This window comes from Giraffa tippelskirchi, chromosome 5, assembly GCF_054371585.1.
Source record: "Giraffa tippelskirchi isolate mGirTip1 chromosome 5, T2T-mGirTip1v1.2.pri, whole genome shotgun sequence".
Taxonomy (NCBI): domain Eukaryota; kingdom Metazoa; phylum Chordata; class Mammalia; order Artiodactyla; family Giraffidae; genus Giraffa; species Giraffa tippelskirchi.
The window spans coordinates 136,967,253-136,984,334 of NC_137279.1; the positions used below are offsets into that span (position 1 = coordinate 136,967,253).

The 17,082-nt window shown below is 36.8% G+C and overlaps 1 protein-coding gene across 13 annotated transcripts in view; it reads left to right on the plus strand.

Annotated features, from left to right (window-relative positions):
• Positions 1-17,082, plus strand: part of TTLL7 (tubulin tyrosine ligase like 7) — a 201,875-nt gene that overhangs the window by 122,244 nt on the left and 62,549 nt on the right. For 12 of the 13 annotated variants that reach the window (XM_081490151.1, XM_081490148.1, XM_081490147.1 and 9 more), the window contains exons 19-20: positions 4,839-4,999; positions 11,511-11,684. In XM_081490151.1, the coding sequence (XP_081346277.1) occupies positions 4,839-4,999; positions 11,511-11,684 (335 nt within the window). Of the gene's footprint in view, positions 1-4,838; positions 5,000-11,510; positions 11,685-14,387; positions 14,792-17,082 lie in introns of those variants that run through there. The other variant, XM_081490152.1, reaches the window with a different exon arrangement.

The following is a 17,082-nucleotide window of genomic DNA, read 5'->3' on the forward strand; positions in this document are numbered from 1 at the left end:
ATTTGCTTCTAACCCCAAAGCACCCAGAAAACCAAATAGCATTGCAAATAGTACTGACACTAATTTACCTCATTCCAGTCTGATTTCTTGCCTGTTTTCTGCCTTCCTAAAATTATTCATTTGGTGTTTTGCTAGAGGTGCAGGCATTGTCTCCCCATCTGTGTGGCCTTTTAAGCAAACTGGTCCCTGGTGGATTCCATGGCCCTGCTGGAGGGCATGCCTGGGCAGCCCTGTATGTACACAGTGACTCCATCCATCTTCCCGAGTATTACTTGACTAGAGGTGAATCTGAATCTAAGCAGAGACAATTTGATTATCTTCTGATTTTGCTCTTGTCCCCTGGACAGATCAAATTAATCGTGAAGCATTGCTGGGTAGTGGTTAAGAACAAGGGTCTGGCTACATTGCTATCCATTACCTAACTGTGTGATTTTGGGTAAGTTACTTATCTTCTCTATGCCTGAATTTTCTCATTTATAAAATGAGATCCAAACATTTTCAAAACTAAAACATTTTTCAAAACTATTAGGCAGCAAAACCTAACCCACCTGAACTCTTTCAGTGACAATGACACAACAGGAAGTTATTTTTGTCTGTCTTTTGCCTTGAGTATTCACATGTTTTCCTGTAGAAATATAATGTTTACGATTGTGGAATCTGCCTCAAGATTTTTGGAAAGAAATTATGGACAAATCATATCTATCTCAATGTTTTTATTTTGAGTATTAAATGAATTGCTGTCTGTAAAAGTGATTAGAACAGTGCTTTGTCCATTGTAAGCCCTCAATAAGTGTTAGCTCTGATTTTTACCTTATCGACATAGGTTTCAATTCCTTGCAAGGAGCATTTTCACTAAGACAAACACCTACTAAGTGCTAGACCTGTCTTGAGCCTTGGGGACCTGGTAGGTATAATTCCTCTTTTTATGTAGCTAACAATCTCTGTTAACTACACAGGAAATTAAAATAAAGTGAGAAAATTCTTAATAGTAGAAGAATTGGGCATTAAGGGATCATAAGGTATTTAGCGACAGGTAAAGGTCACCCTGAAGAAGTGATGTTTGAGGTAAAACATGGAAGTTCACCAGGTGAGCACAGGTAGTGGAGAGTCTACATGAAAACTCAGAGGAGAGACGAAGGGTTTGGGCTCTTGATCCCTTGGTTTTTATTCTCTTATGGTTTCCAAATTACAGGTCTCTCTAAACCACTCCTTTCTCCAGGACCAGAGCTTGAAATTGAAAGGCAAAGGAAGCAAAAGAGAATGTATCTTTCCAGTAGACACTCTGGCAAAGAAGGAACAAATTTGTGGGTTGCCCAGACCATGCTAGTCCCACAATCAGGGAAATCACTCCTCAGGCAGTGATGTTTGCTGGCATGCAAGAGGCCTGAAGGTCTATCCATCTCCATGTTGCAGGAAACGTTCAGAGTGAAGCAACTGCATTCCCCACCCCTAACTCTCTAACCACTTTCTGAAGTTGCTGCTTTTAGCCATGTGTTTTGGCTTCCCAGGTGGTTCAGTGGTAAAGAATCCACCTGCCAACGCAGGAGACGCAGGTTTGATCCCTGGGTCAGGAAGATCTCCTGGAGAAGGAAATGGCAACCCGTTCCAGTATTCTTGCCTGGGAAATCCCATGGGCCGAGGAGCCTGGTGGGCTATTAGTCCATGGGGTTGCAAAAGAACTGAAGTTGACTTATTAATTAAAACAACAAACAATAACAGCAAGGCTAGTATATTAGGCCATCATTCTTTAAAATTCCATCAAAATTAAGAATAAAACATTAACAGAGTAGTGGCCAAGAGAGTCTCCTCTAAGTGATGTACTAGTGCAGTACTTGGCATGGAGCAAGCAGCCTGTACATGCTATTCACCAACCTCTTTGGCTCTTATGCATCATGTGCATTTCACTGTGCACATATTCAGAAAGAAATGAATAACCTATCATCTCAAATGCTATGTCACTTTGTGTGCATGGGGACTTAGCTGCTTCAGTCGTGTCCAACTCTTTGTGACCCCCATAGACCATAGCCTGCCAGGCTCCTCTGTCCATGGAATTTTCCTGGCAAGAATACTGGAGTGGGTTGCTTTTTCCTGCTCTTGTGGATCTTCTCCACCCAGGGATCAAACTTGCATTTCCTATCAATCATTTCCTATGTCTCCTGCATTGCAGGCAGATTCTTTTACCACTGAGCTAGTGGGGAAGCCCTATGTCACTTTAAAGTTGAACAATTAATAATAGAATACAAAATGAAGATAGTTAACATTTTTTAACACTTTAATTTCATTTATTATATAGAATTCATATTTATTCTTAAAACCAATTTATGGGTTATCTTTGCTACTTTTTAAAATTCTTCCTGCATTATGACTTTTGGGTCATTATTACTCAGTAATACACAGAAAGGAGGGAGAAAAATTGAGAAGAGAATTGATTAAAATTCACCATTTACTGCTAGTGTTGATTCTTGTATCACATCAGTCATAAGTCCTGTTTCCCACATTAAAAATAGAAGAGGTTAAACTATTAGCTGAACTGCAATTGTAAAAAAAAAAGGTATGAACTAATGTCTGATGTGCATATTTTATCAGTATTATTGTGAATAATTCATATTAAAAATTTAAAATCCCTCTTCATAATTAAGGTTTCATTATCTGTAATAACAAGGTTTTCTGGGACAATTTTTTTCACGAGCTACTTTATTACAGATGGTATTATCTTTCCTCGTTCTCCTCCCCTTCAACCCACACACCCCGATCCCTTTTCCGTTTACATACTGTTCCCACTTCACAGTGAAAGGAGCTGGAGCAGGAAGGGATGGTGGTGCTTACACAATTCATTTGAGAAGCTGTAGTTGATATTCTTCTATAAATAAAATGTTATTTGGGGATATTTTTTCCTAAATTGATTTTTAAACACGTTTATTCTAAATTCGCCTTCATCAGAGAGAACTAATATCACTTCTTTAAATATGGCTGTTTTAAAGAGAAACAAATTAAATTCTTTTATCTGCTTCCAATTCTCTTATACATTTGTGCCTATGGAGAAAAATCATATCTCCTATCAGCCTTTATGTTTGAAAGTTGCTCTTTTTTCATCTTTTACTGTCATATTTACACTCAGTTCCTTATATTAGATGAATAAAATAAGAAATGAAGAATCTACTTTGGTGAATTGAAATTAGGATACTATATTTGTGATATTTACTTTTTAAGAAAACATTTCACTGGAAATTTGTGAATTGCAAAAATATTAAATATGTCAAACTAGACAAAGTAGCTTTCTGGGATTTATACATTTTTTAGAATATCTAGGATTTTAGTTGCCCAGAATTAGATTAATCCTAGCCATTGTTTCGTGATACTCTTGCATTACTGATCTATGTATGGCCTGCTTTTATTAAATAGTGTTCTTAAGTTACTGTACCATTTGTGAACCCAACACCCAAATCAAGGATTTTGGCAATAACCTATTATCTTATCAAATGACTCCCTTCCTATCCCCCTGGCCCTTCATGTCTCAGGTAGCCATTTTCTGGAATTCAGTATTCCTCAGTCTCTTGTTTTTGTTTTTTTTAATATGATCTTATTATATCTATGTGTATTCCTCATAAGTATTTTTAAAATTTAACTATTTTACTTATATAAAAAGTTTCACATTGTATGTATTGACTGGTATGTATTTTTTAAAAAACTTAACCATTAATAATTAAGATGCCCTGTGTTGTTCTGTGCCCTTTTATTTTATTCAACTGCTGTATAAAAGTCTAAGGGAATGAGCATATGACTATTTATATATTTACTTTCTCACTGATGGAGGGTGAGGTTTTCTTCAGGTGTCTACAGTTGTGACCAGTTGTTTGAACATTCTTATACATGCTCTTGCTTTTAACCTATGAGAGAATTTCTCTTAGGAATAAACTTGCTGGGTCATAGGATATATGCATTTTCAACTTTAGGAGTTAATGCCTAGCTAATATTTTCCAGTTTGTACTCCCGCCAATTTTGTTTGAGATACTATAGATCCATATTTCTCCAATACTTGGTATTGTCAGACTTTTAATTTTTGTCAATTAAATGGATAGAAAATTATGTCTAATTATAGTCTCAATTTTTATTCATTATGTTTTTTGGGCATATTTTTCTTCTTTAGTGAATTATGTATTTTTGTCCATTTTTTTCTGTTAATTTGTTGGTGTGTATATTAACAATTGGTTAGGCATTCATTATATATTCCTGATACTATTATTTGGTTAGATGTATATGTTTTGAATGTATTTTCCCAACTTGTAACTTGATCTTTTATTTCCTTTAAGGTATGTTTTGATGGCCAGAGTTCTTAATTTTAGTATAATCAGATTCTATTAATATTTTATATTCTATACTTTTTTGTTATTTAAGTAATCTTTTTCTAACCCATGATAAAAGATATTCACTAATACTTTCCACTAGTATATTTAATGGCTTATTTTTCAAACTGAAAGCCTTAATCACTGTAGAGTTGATTTTTGTGGATTGAGTAATGATTTCAGGTTCAGCTTTTTTTTTCATGAATACTACTGTTTAAAAAATCTGTTTATTGATTTACTTTAAATTTAACTTAAATTTAATTTTTAAATTTAATGTCTTCTTACTGTAATGGTCAGACTTGCCACTTATGTCATGTACCAAAGTTTCATAAATGCTTGATCTATTTCTGGGCTTTTCATTCTGTACTGTCTTTTAGTAAATGAGTGAGTCAGTATGTGTGTGTGTAGTCATATTTGAATTAAATATATTCATCTTTGAATTTTAGACACATACATATACATCTAGATTTTTAAATATTTTGGTTTTTGCACTAGGTTTTGGACATAGTAAAAACAAGTATCCGTACAGTTCTTCCACGTATCTGGAAGGTACCTGATGTTGAGGAAGTGAATTTGTATAGGATTTTCAACCGAGTTTTTAATCGCTTACTCTGGAGTCATGGCCAAGGTCTTTGGAACTGTTTTTGTGATTCAGGGTAAGTTTTAAGTTATTTTCTATTACTGTCATTTTTTAAATCTTTTACTATTTAATTATAAAGATAGCCCAATGAAATGGCTGAATTTCTTTACTCTCTTCAAATGTGGTTTTGTAACTGCATATAAGTTTCAGTACTTAACTGTAATTTATAATATTTAAGCTGATGTAGATGAGATGATGGCTTGAACACAATACCGCCTAACTAATTTGAATTCAATGGAGAGAAAGTATTCCTAATGAAAAAACTCAATTACATCAGTATCTTTATGGTTCTTCTGCTGTTTCCTTTATGTAACCATCTTCCAAAATCATGGCTACACTCCTCCTCCTTTCCAGACTTTCAGTCCTGTCAAAGCTGTTGTGACTCACTGTCATTTTGTCTTCAAGGTATCTAAAGCCAAGCATTCTATATTTCCCTTGTATTCGGAAATGACTTCCCTTCTGGACTTCCCAAAATCCCACTGTTACTCTCCCAGTCATACAGGTTTGGTGTCTCAGGGGCATCCATGTCCTTCTTCTCCTTCAGTGTCTTTTCAGCCATGGGCTAAATATTGTTAGTTTTTCTATCACATCCCCACTGTAGCTACTGTAGATTATTTTTCATTTTTTATTAACAGTTCTCAATTCTTTAATTCAAGATTGTTCTTCATTGTTCCTAATAATTATCTAGTATTTACTTGATAATTTAAATACTTTTGGAGATACAGTGCTGAATTTGATACAGCCCCTGCCCTCAAGAGGCTTCCCGGGGTAGCTCAAATGGTAAAGAATCTGCCTGCAATGCGGGAGATCTGGGTTCGATCCCTGGTTCGGGAAGATCCCCTGGAGAAGGAAATGGCAACCCATCCCAGTATTCTTGCCTGGAGAGTCCCATGGACAGAGGAGCCTGATAGGCTACAGTCCATGGGGTCACAAAGAGTCGGACACGACTGAGCGACTAACACTGCCCTCAAGAAACTTAAAAATGATAATAGCTAATGCTATACCACTTATTTTGTGCCAGGCATTGTTCTAAGCACTGTGATTTTAAGTGATTTAATCCACATAACATCACTTTGAAGCAGGTTTTATGATTATCTTCATTTTAGAGATAAGGAAGCTGAGGCACAGATAGGTACTAAGGACCTAGTGCAACTGAGATTTGAACTCAAGCAGCCTGGCCCCAGTCTTCATTCTGTTAATCAATAAACTCTGCTGTCTCTAATAGACAAAATAAGATACGTGAAAAGTCATGATTATGAAAGAGACATAAAGTATTGTAGGATTTCGGATAAAATGAGCCTTTAAGGGAGAAAGGCTAAATGAAATTGATAGATTCCTAGGTGTTTTTGCCTCTAGTTTTTTGTTTTCCTTATCCATCCTAATGTCACAGTCATTTCCTAAAATCTGTAATGATTTTCTTCATTTATTGTTAATGTCTAGATTTCTTATTTAAAGATATAAGACTCTATAATATGCTAAATCTCTCTTATTATTTTTCCTGTCATCTCTCTCATTACTCTCCTACTTAAACTTTGCTCCCCCCAAACAAATTGATTATTTTTCAAGTATCTTAAAAATTTTCTTTTTTCTTTTTTCCAACTATTAATGTCAATGAGTATCTGATTGGACTGCCTTCTACAAACCCATTTATCCAATCCCCTTTCCATTGTTTGAATCCTATGTAAAGACCCAGACTATGTCATTTTTGGGTAAAACCTTAACAGACTTTCTAGTCTGAAATGATCTGAATGTCCTCTGTTTAAATATTCACATCATCTAGTACTGAATCATTTATACCATTTGTAGACTTACTCTCACCACCATAATTTTCCTCAGCTATCATTCACCAGCAGGGAGAATCCATAAGGTTCTCTGGATTGTGATTAAATCTGAGAATAGTCTCGGCTATAAATTATTTCTCCTGAGACTTAAGAAAAACATTTGAACTGTACTCCATGACCCTTAGTTGCTGACTATCTACAGAATTTCTCTTAATCTTAAATCATAATTAGAGTTCTTTCCTTCTGTTTGTTGATCCATTGGTTGAAATGTTGAACATGAATTTCAGCTTCTCTTCACAAATGGAAGACAGTGAGATAGTCAGCTATTGAAATGGGTGCTGGTGACTCTATTTTGGTAATTTACTTCGACTCCATTCAGAATCCTTTCTTCTTGTACCTGGAACAGTACTCCACTCACATTTCTCTGGTGGTGTCTATTACTACTGGTAATGATAATGAAAGTAAATAACATTTTTTGAAGGATTGCTAAGTGTCTGATACTGTTTTATATATTAAATATTTTTATAATTGCCATTACAATATTTTGAGTAAACTATTATTATTATTCTCATTGTATAGATGAAAAAATTGAAGCATAAAATATATAACTTGCCCAAATTTTCATAGTGAGCCTGCATTTAAACTCAGATTGTGTGAGTCGAGAGTCCAAGTTCTTAACTCTGTGCTTTATTCACTCTTCTCAAAGCAGCATTGCCAGTGGTTGCCAAGCTTGCTATGCTGTAAGCCCTGTAGCACTAGCCAAATCCTCAATCCATCAAACTGAGCAGATGGAGCAGGAGTAGCTCTGCATCCAATTTGACCTCCTCTCTCTAACCATTTCTTTAAAAACTTGATGGTTTGTAGAGATGAGTTTTACACCAGATTTTATTTTATACCTATACAAGTGACATTCCTCGGGTTCCTTGATTTAATGAAGTCAGATAATGCTGTGTGTGTGTTTGGTTGGCATTTTGAATCTGGGATAGTTCTACTTTTTCTTTGAATCGTGTCCAGTCAATGTATACTTCTTTAACCTTTGATCTAACAACCTAGCGGTCTAGGTAAAAAAATCTACTCTTAGCTTAGTTCTAAAGGAATGATTTTAATAAAAGGTGCAGCTTTCACAATTAGGTATAAAACTCTTGAAAAAAATATAATCCAAATAACTCTGGGCCACCTTGATTCCTGCCACTGCCTGTCTCAACTCCCAATAATAAAACAAAATAAATAAACCATTCCCTGTCCACCCAAAACATCAAATAATAATGTGGATGTTTGTCATTGGTTTTCTGACAATTGGCCCAGGGGTTTTGCTGATGCACTGAATAGAAAACATGCTCATCCTTTTCTCTTGCTCTTTCAGGCTGCTGAGGGCCATGCCCAGGGACTCTTTTAATCACATGCAGCCTCCTGGGAGTGCTATTCAGAATGATGCTCCACGTTCTGAATGTGTCCTCTCCAAGGGAATAGCTCTTGGAATTTTCATAAATAAAATTATCCACCATGTTTTACTAAGATAGGGCAAGCCTGGGTACTATGGGACTTAAACTTGGGCCACAGAGCTCGTAAGAAGTGTCCAAGAGACGTAACATTGCAGCTTAGACTTTCAGGAGGAGAAAGAAGAGGAGGCAGGGGCCTATGGGAGAAGGAATGTATTATTTGGAAAAACCCCGTCTTCATTAAAAATCCTGGTATGTAAACCTCAGAGAAAAGAATCTAGTTTAGACCTGTTAGTGAAAGACATTTTCTTATGGAAATTCATCATAGAAATGCTTTCTACTTTTATTTGTTTTATTTTTTAACAATCTTGGGAGAAGAAAATGTAAAGAATATTCTAAGGCAAGGGTCTGCTTCTAGGCTGCATTACATGCCTATGTGAAAATGTATGCATATCATATATACTACTTATTAATAAAATGATGTGACACTTACTGTTCTCTATCACTTTAGTTGGATGTTGTATTGTTAGTACTTTTCAGCTCATTAATCTTTCTGAGCTGATTATCCAGTTGGTGAAGTCCAGATTGGTTTTTTTTTTTTACTTTTTTCTTTCTGCTACTTAACTTTGGGATCCTTAATCATTCATTAGGGCTCCTACCAGAGGAAAAAGAAATGAATGTTTTGTTTTTTAGATAGCTGCTTTATCAAATATTTTTCATGAAAAAGGTGGTGAAAATTATTGGATTACTGGATAATATGTGGTTTTTCAAGTCTCTGAATTTCATTAATGATTCCCCTTTGTTACCAGGAGGTTATTCAGTATTCTGAATCTTATTGTTATATTATTTTAAAATGTCACTTCAAGTTGTTACTTTTCATATTTCTCCAAGGATTCAGGAGTGCCAGAGAGAACTTTTTAACCATTTAATTTTTCTTTCTAAATTCGTGGATTTTGGTCCTCCCATTTCCTTGGAATTTCGATTCAGAAAGCAGGCAGATAAGACCCTGGGTTCTTTGATAAAGGCGTGAGTGTTATAAATTATTTTCCGTCCTTTCACTTATTTCAAATTTTTTGTGTTAGTATTGAAAATTGAGATACTGTGGTGTTCTAGAGGGATTTCACATTACTTAGTTGTGCCAGGTGGCAGGTTAGGAGGTTGGGGACATATTTCTTAAACACTCAGGTTGAAGAATAGGTTTCTTTTCTGCAGAGGGGTACCATTAGCCTAGTACCAAGCAAAGCAAGTCCTGGTCATTTTCTTTTTTCTTTATGAGTGATTCTGGCATTCTGACATTTAAATATGGATTAATAATGTAGAATGTAGCCTTTGGTCAGTGGTAGTGAACATTTCACAGCAAAATTAGGTAGAGATCCTTGTTATGTTTATTTTCAGCATTTAAGAAACAATGACAGAATGAGAAGCCAAAGTTGCCCATATTATAACTCACATATTACTCAGAATATTATGTCAAGTTAAGGTGTTATATTGATAAAAGAAGCTCGTTTGTCTTTCTTCCATTTTGTTTGTTCTTTTCTTACTTTAACACTTCAAGTCAGGAAAACAAAATTACCATGATGTGAGTGATCTGATAGTAAATCTAATCAAATGGCTCCAAAGTATTAAAATAGAAATATATTCTTATTTAGAAGAGAGGGTGGTGATGGAGGTAGACTTTTATCAAAATAACTAGAACCCCAGGGAAGAGAATGTAAAAGTGCTCAGTCAAGAGTCAGAACATTTTCTTGGTGTATTTACATTCATATGCAACTTTTAATTTCTCTTAACCCAGGCATGTAAGACTTGCTAGGCCAAGACATATTATAAACAAATTCCCTTATTAATTGGCGTTGTCCAATATTTTTCTTGATCACATGAAGTAAATTGGTGATATATATGTGAATATATATACAAATATAGATACATAAACATGTATGTCGTATCTAGTTTTTCTTACGTTTAGTAATAAAATTTTAGAGTTAATTTAGCTAACGTATTACTGTTTCTTGAATGAAAATAACCTTTAATCCATTTTAAATAATAAAACAGTATTATATAATTAGCCCTGAACATATCAGAACATAGAAGAAAGTTTATTCCTCTCAGTCTACTTATTTGAATCTTATTCCTTTTAAGGAAATATATCATTCACTGATGACATGCTGTCTTTTTGGGACCATGTGTCTCCTGAAAAAATAAACAATAGACTTTCTACTAAAAAATACCTTTATGAGTTCCTACAGAATTTTTAAAAAATTCCAAAGATATCAAATATCCACAGAAGATTGAAAATGGAGTCTTTGAATTTCCCATTGGGAAATGCAGTTCTTCAGAAAAATATTTTTCTTAATATTTTTTTCTTCTTAAAATCTAGTCTTTTCTTTCTCTGAGGATTAAGTGAATTGGTTTATGTAAAATGAGACTTGAACCATTACCAAGTCTCAAAGCAAACTTTCCCCTTGAAGCTTGAAAGGAGTTTCAGTTACCCTAAGGAAATCAGTCTCTCTCTCTTTCCCGATGCTGGTGGGGTGGTAACATGTTTTCTCATTTGGGTCATAACAATTCAACTTAGGAATTGTGAACAAATATATATGTGTACACACACACATACACACACGCACACGCACACACACACACGTGCGCTCACTTAAGTTTACCAAGGCACTGTGTACTACCGTCTGCTGTGCACTAAGCTGAATGTGCTGAAAGAGGGAAGACACTGCCTTTGGAACTGCGGCAGGGCAGCACTTGTTGAGATTACATTACTTCTATAGTATAGAGGATGTGCTCTAGGAATATCATGGACATAATTACATATGAACATGTTTTGAAAGAGGTGGTCATAATCATGGGATTAATCTAAATTTTGTTGGTTCAGAGAGATCACAAATTAAGTTATGGTGACTTTTTAATCTGTAGAATCATCATTAATATAAAAATAAATATAGCTTCCTAGAAAATCTATATTTCTAGAATACCTAAGTTTTGAGAAATTAGCTCAGTGTTTTACAATTCCTTCAATGTAAAGTAACTCAGTTTTTAGGAGCTGTTGGAAAATCATCTTGTTAGCTACTCAGAGCTGGCATCAGTTAAGTCTTTAAAGATAGGAATACTGTGTTGTATTTTTTTAACATAAAGATTACCTTTCACTTTGCATATTTACTTGATAACTCTAACCATCTGTAGTCACTTCAAATGTGTGAGGCCATTTCTGCTTTTTATTTTTTGGTTTGTTGCTAGGTAAGTGATATTGTTGGTTGCCATTTTTAACAGCCACATGAGGTCATGTCTGTTTCCATGCCAACAGATCCTCTTGGGAGAGTATTTTCAATAAAAGCACGGAAGTGGTGACTCCTTTGCAGCTTCAATGTTGCCAGCGCCTGGTCGAGCTTTGTAAACAGTGCCTGCTAGTGGTTTACAAATATGCAAGTGACTCAAGAGGATCACTCTCAGGCATTGGTACTGATTGGGGTAATTCCAGGTACTTGTTTTACATTTCCTAGATCCTGTGTGTTTTCTATAAAGTAATGCTGCAATGCACTTTGAAAGTGAAAGTCTCTTTTTGTCTAGGCGGCTAGAGAAAAGCTAAAGACTAAAAATTTGTACTTGATACTATCTACAAGATTCTTTTAACTTGAACAATCTTTACCTTTAAAAGATTGAACAAGGACAGCAATCACAAACCTGAAGGTGACAAAGATAACCTACAAGGAAATTATATTATTTAACTTAACACATTTTTCTTTCAAAAGCCAAGTAAGAGCATACAAAATGGTAATCAATTTAATTTTTTCCCTCAGTAGGGATATTTTGTCTTTTTCCTCTATCCTAATATAGTTGAGAAGATGCCTTTAGTTTCATTTTTAATGTTCAGTATGCCTCTACTATTCCCTTTATCACCAGATAGATCTGTGGCAGGTGGATTTTGTTAAGATCCATTTAAAAATTGGACTTTTATAAATATTGTGCAGTTAAAATAGGTAGTTTTCTAAAAATATGAAAATATTGTTTTTAAACTGCAAAGATACACAGAGTAAACAAGAAGTACATTTTAGCACTTCTCAAGACAATCATAGTTCCCATTAGAATTAAAGACAAATGTCTTGGCTCAGATGGTAAAGAATCTGCCTGCAGTGCAGGAGACCCAGGTTTGATCCTTGGTTAGGGAAGATTCCCTGAAGAAGGGCATGGCAACTCACTCCAGCATTCTTGCCTGGAGAATTCCATGGAGAGAGGAGCCTGGTGGGCTACAGTGCATGAGGTCTCAAAGAGTTGGACATGACTGAGAGACTAACACTTTCACTTTCACGTGACTTTTAGTATGTGTAAGTTTTTGTAGTATTATCAAGAGAGGAGTATAAACCATGATTTGGAAAGACTAAGTGATAGTTAAAAGATAACAAGATCTACTAACAATTGAATAGCTTCCCTGGTGACTCAGTGGCAACCGTACCACGTACCAATGCAGGAGCATACTAAGTCATTTCAGTAGTGTCTGACTCTTTGCCATCTTTTGGACTGTAGCCCACCAGGCTCCTCTGTCCATGGGATTCTCCACGCAAGAATACTGGAGTGGATTGCTGTGCCCTCCTCCAGAGGATCTTCCCAACCCACTGATCGAACTTAAGTCTCTTTTGTCTGCTGCATTGGCAGGCAGGTTCTTTACCACTAGTGCCACCTGGGAAGGGACCGTCAGCTCAATCCCTGGGTCGGAAAGATCCCTGGAGAAGGACATGGAAACCCACTCCATTGTTCTTGCCTGGGAAATCCCATGGACAGAGGAGCCTGGTATAATGCAGTATCTTTAACTCTCCCCCTGCAAACAGAAGCTGATTGATTTTAAAAATGGTGGAGCTAAAGTTAGACATTAATATTTAAAATATGTAAATACAAAAGCTGTATTTTGTAGTTTTAATGGTTTGACAGAAGCAAATTATTGAATAAAGCTCATATTACTTTTATTAATATTCTCATATGATTTAAAAAAATTATGGCCATCTTTAAGACATTACAACATATAAATGAAGGGCCTCTTCTTTAAGAATGCTACTCTGGGATCATGATCGGGAAAACCTTTAATTCCACTCTAAGAAGGATGATTTCAAATCCTTTAATATCACTCTTAAAAATCCAGATTTCATAACCTATTTTCTGTTGAAGGATCATGTAACTTTTATGGGTAAGCAAAATAAGATGAGTTTTGCTGGCTATTCTGGAGGGAGAAATTATACCTTACAGTTGCTTCAGTTTTTAAAATTTTCCTCCTCTTCTTGTGGTTGCAAGAAATATTTCTCCCCTTGCGATCTTGAGTTATGGACCCTGATAAATGTTTAGCATGATCCCAGTATAGTGATTATAAGCTTCTTAGGGGAGAGTGGTCAGTAAACACATTCTTCATTCCTTGCCAAGTTCAGAACCATTTGAGAGAGAAATGTAGGAGTCATACAGATGATCATCAAAATGTAGCTTCATTACTGAAAAAAGCTATTGAGAGACACGATATAGACGAGAGTCACGTGTTTTCTAATGTTGAATTCTAGAATTAAATGTATCCATCCAGTCAAAGACAGAACTCTATCAACCCAGACCTTCCACTAGCACTATCCACGAAGTCTTATTCTATTAGTGTTGGGAGAAGAGCAAGTAAAAATGCATTCTTTCTACAGATAGGCTGATCCAAAAAGAGAAAGGAGCTGAACCAAGCCTGTGTGATTCCTTCTTTTAAACCTGCAAATCAAATAATTTACTTCTGGTCAGAGGCCAGAAAATTTATACTGGTCAAAGTTTTACTTGGAAACACAAAGAGAGAGAAATGAACATGTCCTTCCAGGTGGCACTAGTGATAAGGAATCTGCCTGCCAATACAGGAGACGCAAGAGACATAGGTTCAATCCCTGGGTCGGGAAGATCCCCTGGAGGAGGGCATGGAAACCTGCTCCAGTATTCTTGCCTGGAGAATTCCATGGATAAAAGAGCCTGGTGGGCCCCAGTCCATAGGGTCGCCAAGAGTTGGACATGACTGAGTGACTGAGCACACCTAATATCAAGCTATTAAAGTCCAACTAATGTCACGTTAATTTAAAAAAATGGGAAAAGTGGCTACATATTCTTTCCCTTGTAGATTAGGAACCTATATCATTTTACTTTATATGTAGGAGTCAATTAATTTGATATTTATTAATAGATTGACAGAATTCCAGTAAAGTCTTCAAAATTCTAAAGGATGATGCCATCAAGGTGTTGCATTCAATATATCAGCAAATCTGGGAGACCCAGCAGTGGCCACAGGACTGGAAAAGGACAATCCTCACCCCAGTTCCCAAGAAGGTACACTAAAGAATGCACTAACCATCAGACAATTGTACTCATCTCCCATGCTAGTGAGGTCATGCTTCAAATCTTGCATGCTAGTCTTCAGCATTACATGAACCAAGAACTTCCAGACGTCCAAGCTGGGTTTAGAAAAGGCAGAGGAACCAGAGATCAAATTGCCAACATTTGCTAGTTCATAGAGAAAGCTAGGAAATTGCCAAAAAATCTACCTGTTTCATAGACTACACCAATATTAAAAAAACTAAGATCCTGGCATCCAGTCCTGTTATTTCATGGCAAATAGAGGGGGAAAAGGTAGAAGCAGTGATCAATTTCCTCTTCTTGGGCTCTAAAATCATTGTGGATGGTGACTGCAGCCATGAAATCAGAAGACGTTTGTTTCTTGGCAGGGATGTTACAACAAACCTAGAAAGTGTGTTGAAAAGCACAGACATTACTCTGCCAACAAATGTCAGTACAGTCAAGGCTATGGTCTTTCCAGTGGTCATGTACGGTTGTGAAAGCTGGACTGTAAAGAAGGCAGAGCACTGAAGGATTGATGCCTTCAATCTATGATGCTGGAGAAGATTGCTGAGAGTCCCTTAGACAGCAAGAAGATCAAACCAGTCATCTTAAGAGAAATCAACCCTGAATACTCGTTGGAAGGACTGATGCTGACGTTGAAACTCCAGTGTTTTGGTCATCTGATGCAAACAGCTGACTCACTGGAAAAGTCCGTGATGCTGGGGAAGATTGAGGGCAGAAGAAGAGGATGTCAGAGAATGAGATGGCTGGATGGCATCACCGATGCAATGGACATGAACTTGGACAAATTTTGGGAGATGGTGAGGGACAGAGAGGCCTGATGTGCTGCAGTCCATGAGGTCGCAAAGAGTCGGGCACAATTGGGCAACTGAACGACAATAACAACAATAGATTGACAAATTTTATTTATAAAGTATACCTGCTGCTGCTGCTAAGTCGCTTCAGTCATGTCCGACTCTGTGCAACCCCATAGATGGCAGCCCACCAGGCTCCGCCATCCCTGGGATTCTCCAGGCAAGAATACTGGAGTGGGTTGCCATTTCCTTCTCCAGTGCATGAAAGGGAAAAGTGAAAGTGAATTTGCTCAGTCATGTCCGACTCTCAGCGAGCCCATGGACTGCAGCCTACCAGGCTCCTCCGTCCATGGGATTTTCCAGGCAAGAGTACTGGAGAAAGTATACCTAGTTAAATATAAAATTATATTTATAAGAAAGTATAAGTGTGCCTAATATAAATAATGGATAGGGTATACCTAAATATTTCATGAAGAAATATATATTTGACTAATTTATCTGTAAAATTAGAACATAAAGCTCACATCAGTCAGATTAATGGACCATCTTTGTCTTGACCACACATCTACAGGATATTAATATTTCTTAAGAATATATTAAAGGTATATGTGGCTTAAAAGTATATGTGACACCTTTTACATGGACGAGAGTGGCCTTCAACCTTCCAGTCTCAGAAAAATAGCAATTTAATAGACATACCAAGAACTTCCCTGATGGTCCAGTGGTTAAGACCCCTCACTTCCAGTGCAAGGGGCATGGGTTCCATCCCTGGTCAGGAAACTAAAATCCTGCATGCTGTGTGGCGTGACCAAAAAAAGAAAAAAAATAGCCATATCAACCTAGAAGCTGTTTCTCGGAGGTAGACTCATAACTAAGCAAATCTAACTGATATTCACACATGGATCATTAAATCTACCTCTGTCTCTATATCTGTATACATATCTATATCTATACCCATATATCTAGGATACCAGAGTCTTTAGGACTAGCTCAGTATTTCACTATCAGTTCAGTTCAGTTCAGTCACTCAGTCATGTCAAACTCTTTGAGACCCCATGAATTGCAGCACGCCAGGCCTCCCTGTCCATCACCAACTCCCAGAGTTTACCCAAACCCATGTCCATCGAGTCGGTGATGCCATCCAACCATCTCATCCTCTGTCGTCCCCTTCTCCTCCTGCCCTCAATCCTTCCCAGCATTAGGGTCTTTTCCAATGAGTCAACTCTTCGCATGAGGTGGCCAAAGTATTGGAGTTTCAGCTTCACCATCAGTCCTTCCAATGAACACCCAGGACTGATCTCCTTTAGGATGGACTGGTTGGATCTCCTTGCAGTCCAAGGGACACTCAAGAGTCTTCTCCAACACCACAGTTCAAAAGCATCAATTCTTCGGTGCTCAGCTTTCTTCACCATCCAACTCTCACATCCATACATGACCACTGGAAAAACCATAGCCTTGACTAGACGGACTTTTGTTGACAGAGTAATGTCTCTGCTTTTAAATATGCTATCTAGGTTGGTCATAAACTACCTTCCATGATCTTAGTTTTCTGAACGTTGAGCTTTAAGCCATCTTTTTCACTCTCCTCTTTCACTTTCATCAAGAGGCTCTTTAGTTCTTCTTCACTTTCTGCCATAAGGGTGGTGTCATCTGCATATCTGAGGTTATTGATATTTCTCCCAGCAATCTTGATTCCAGCTTGTGCTTCATCCAGCCCAGCGTTTCTTA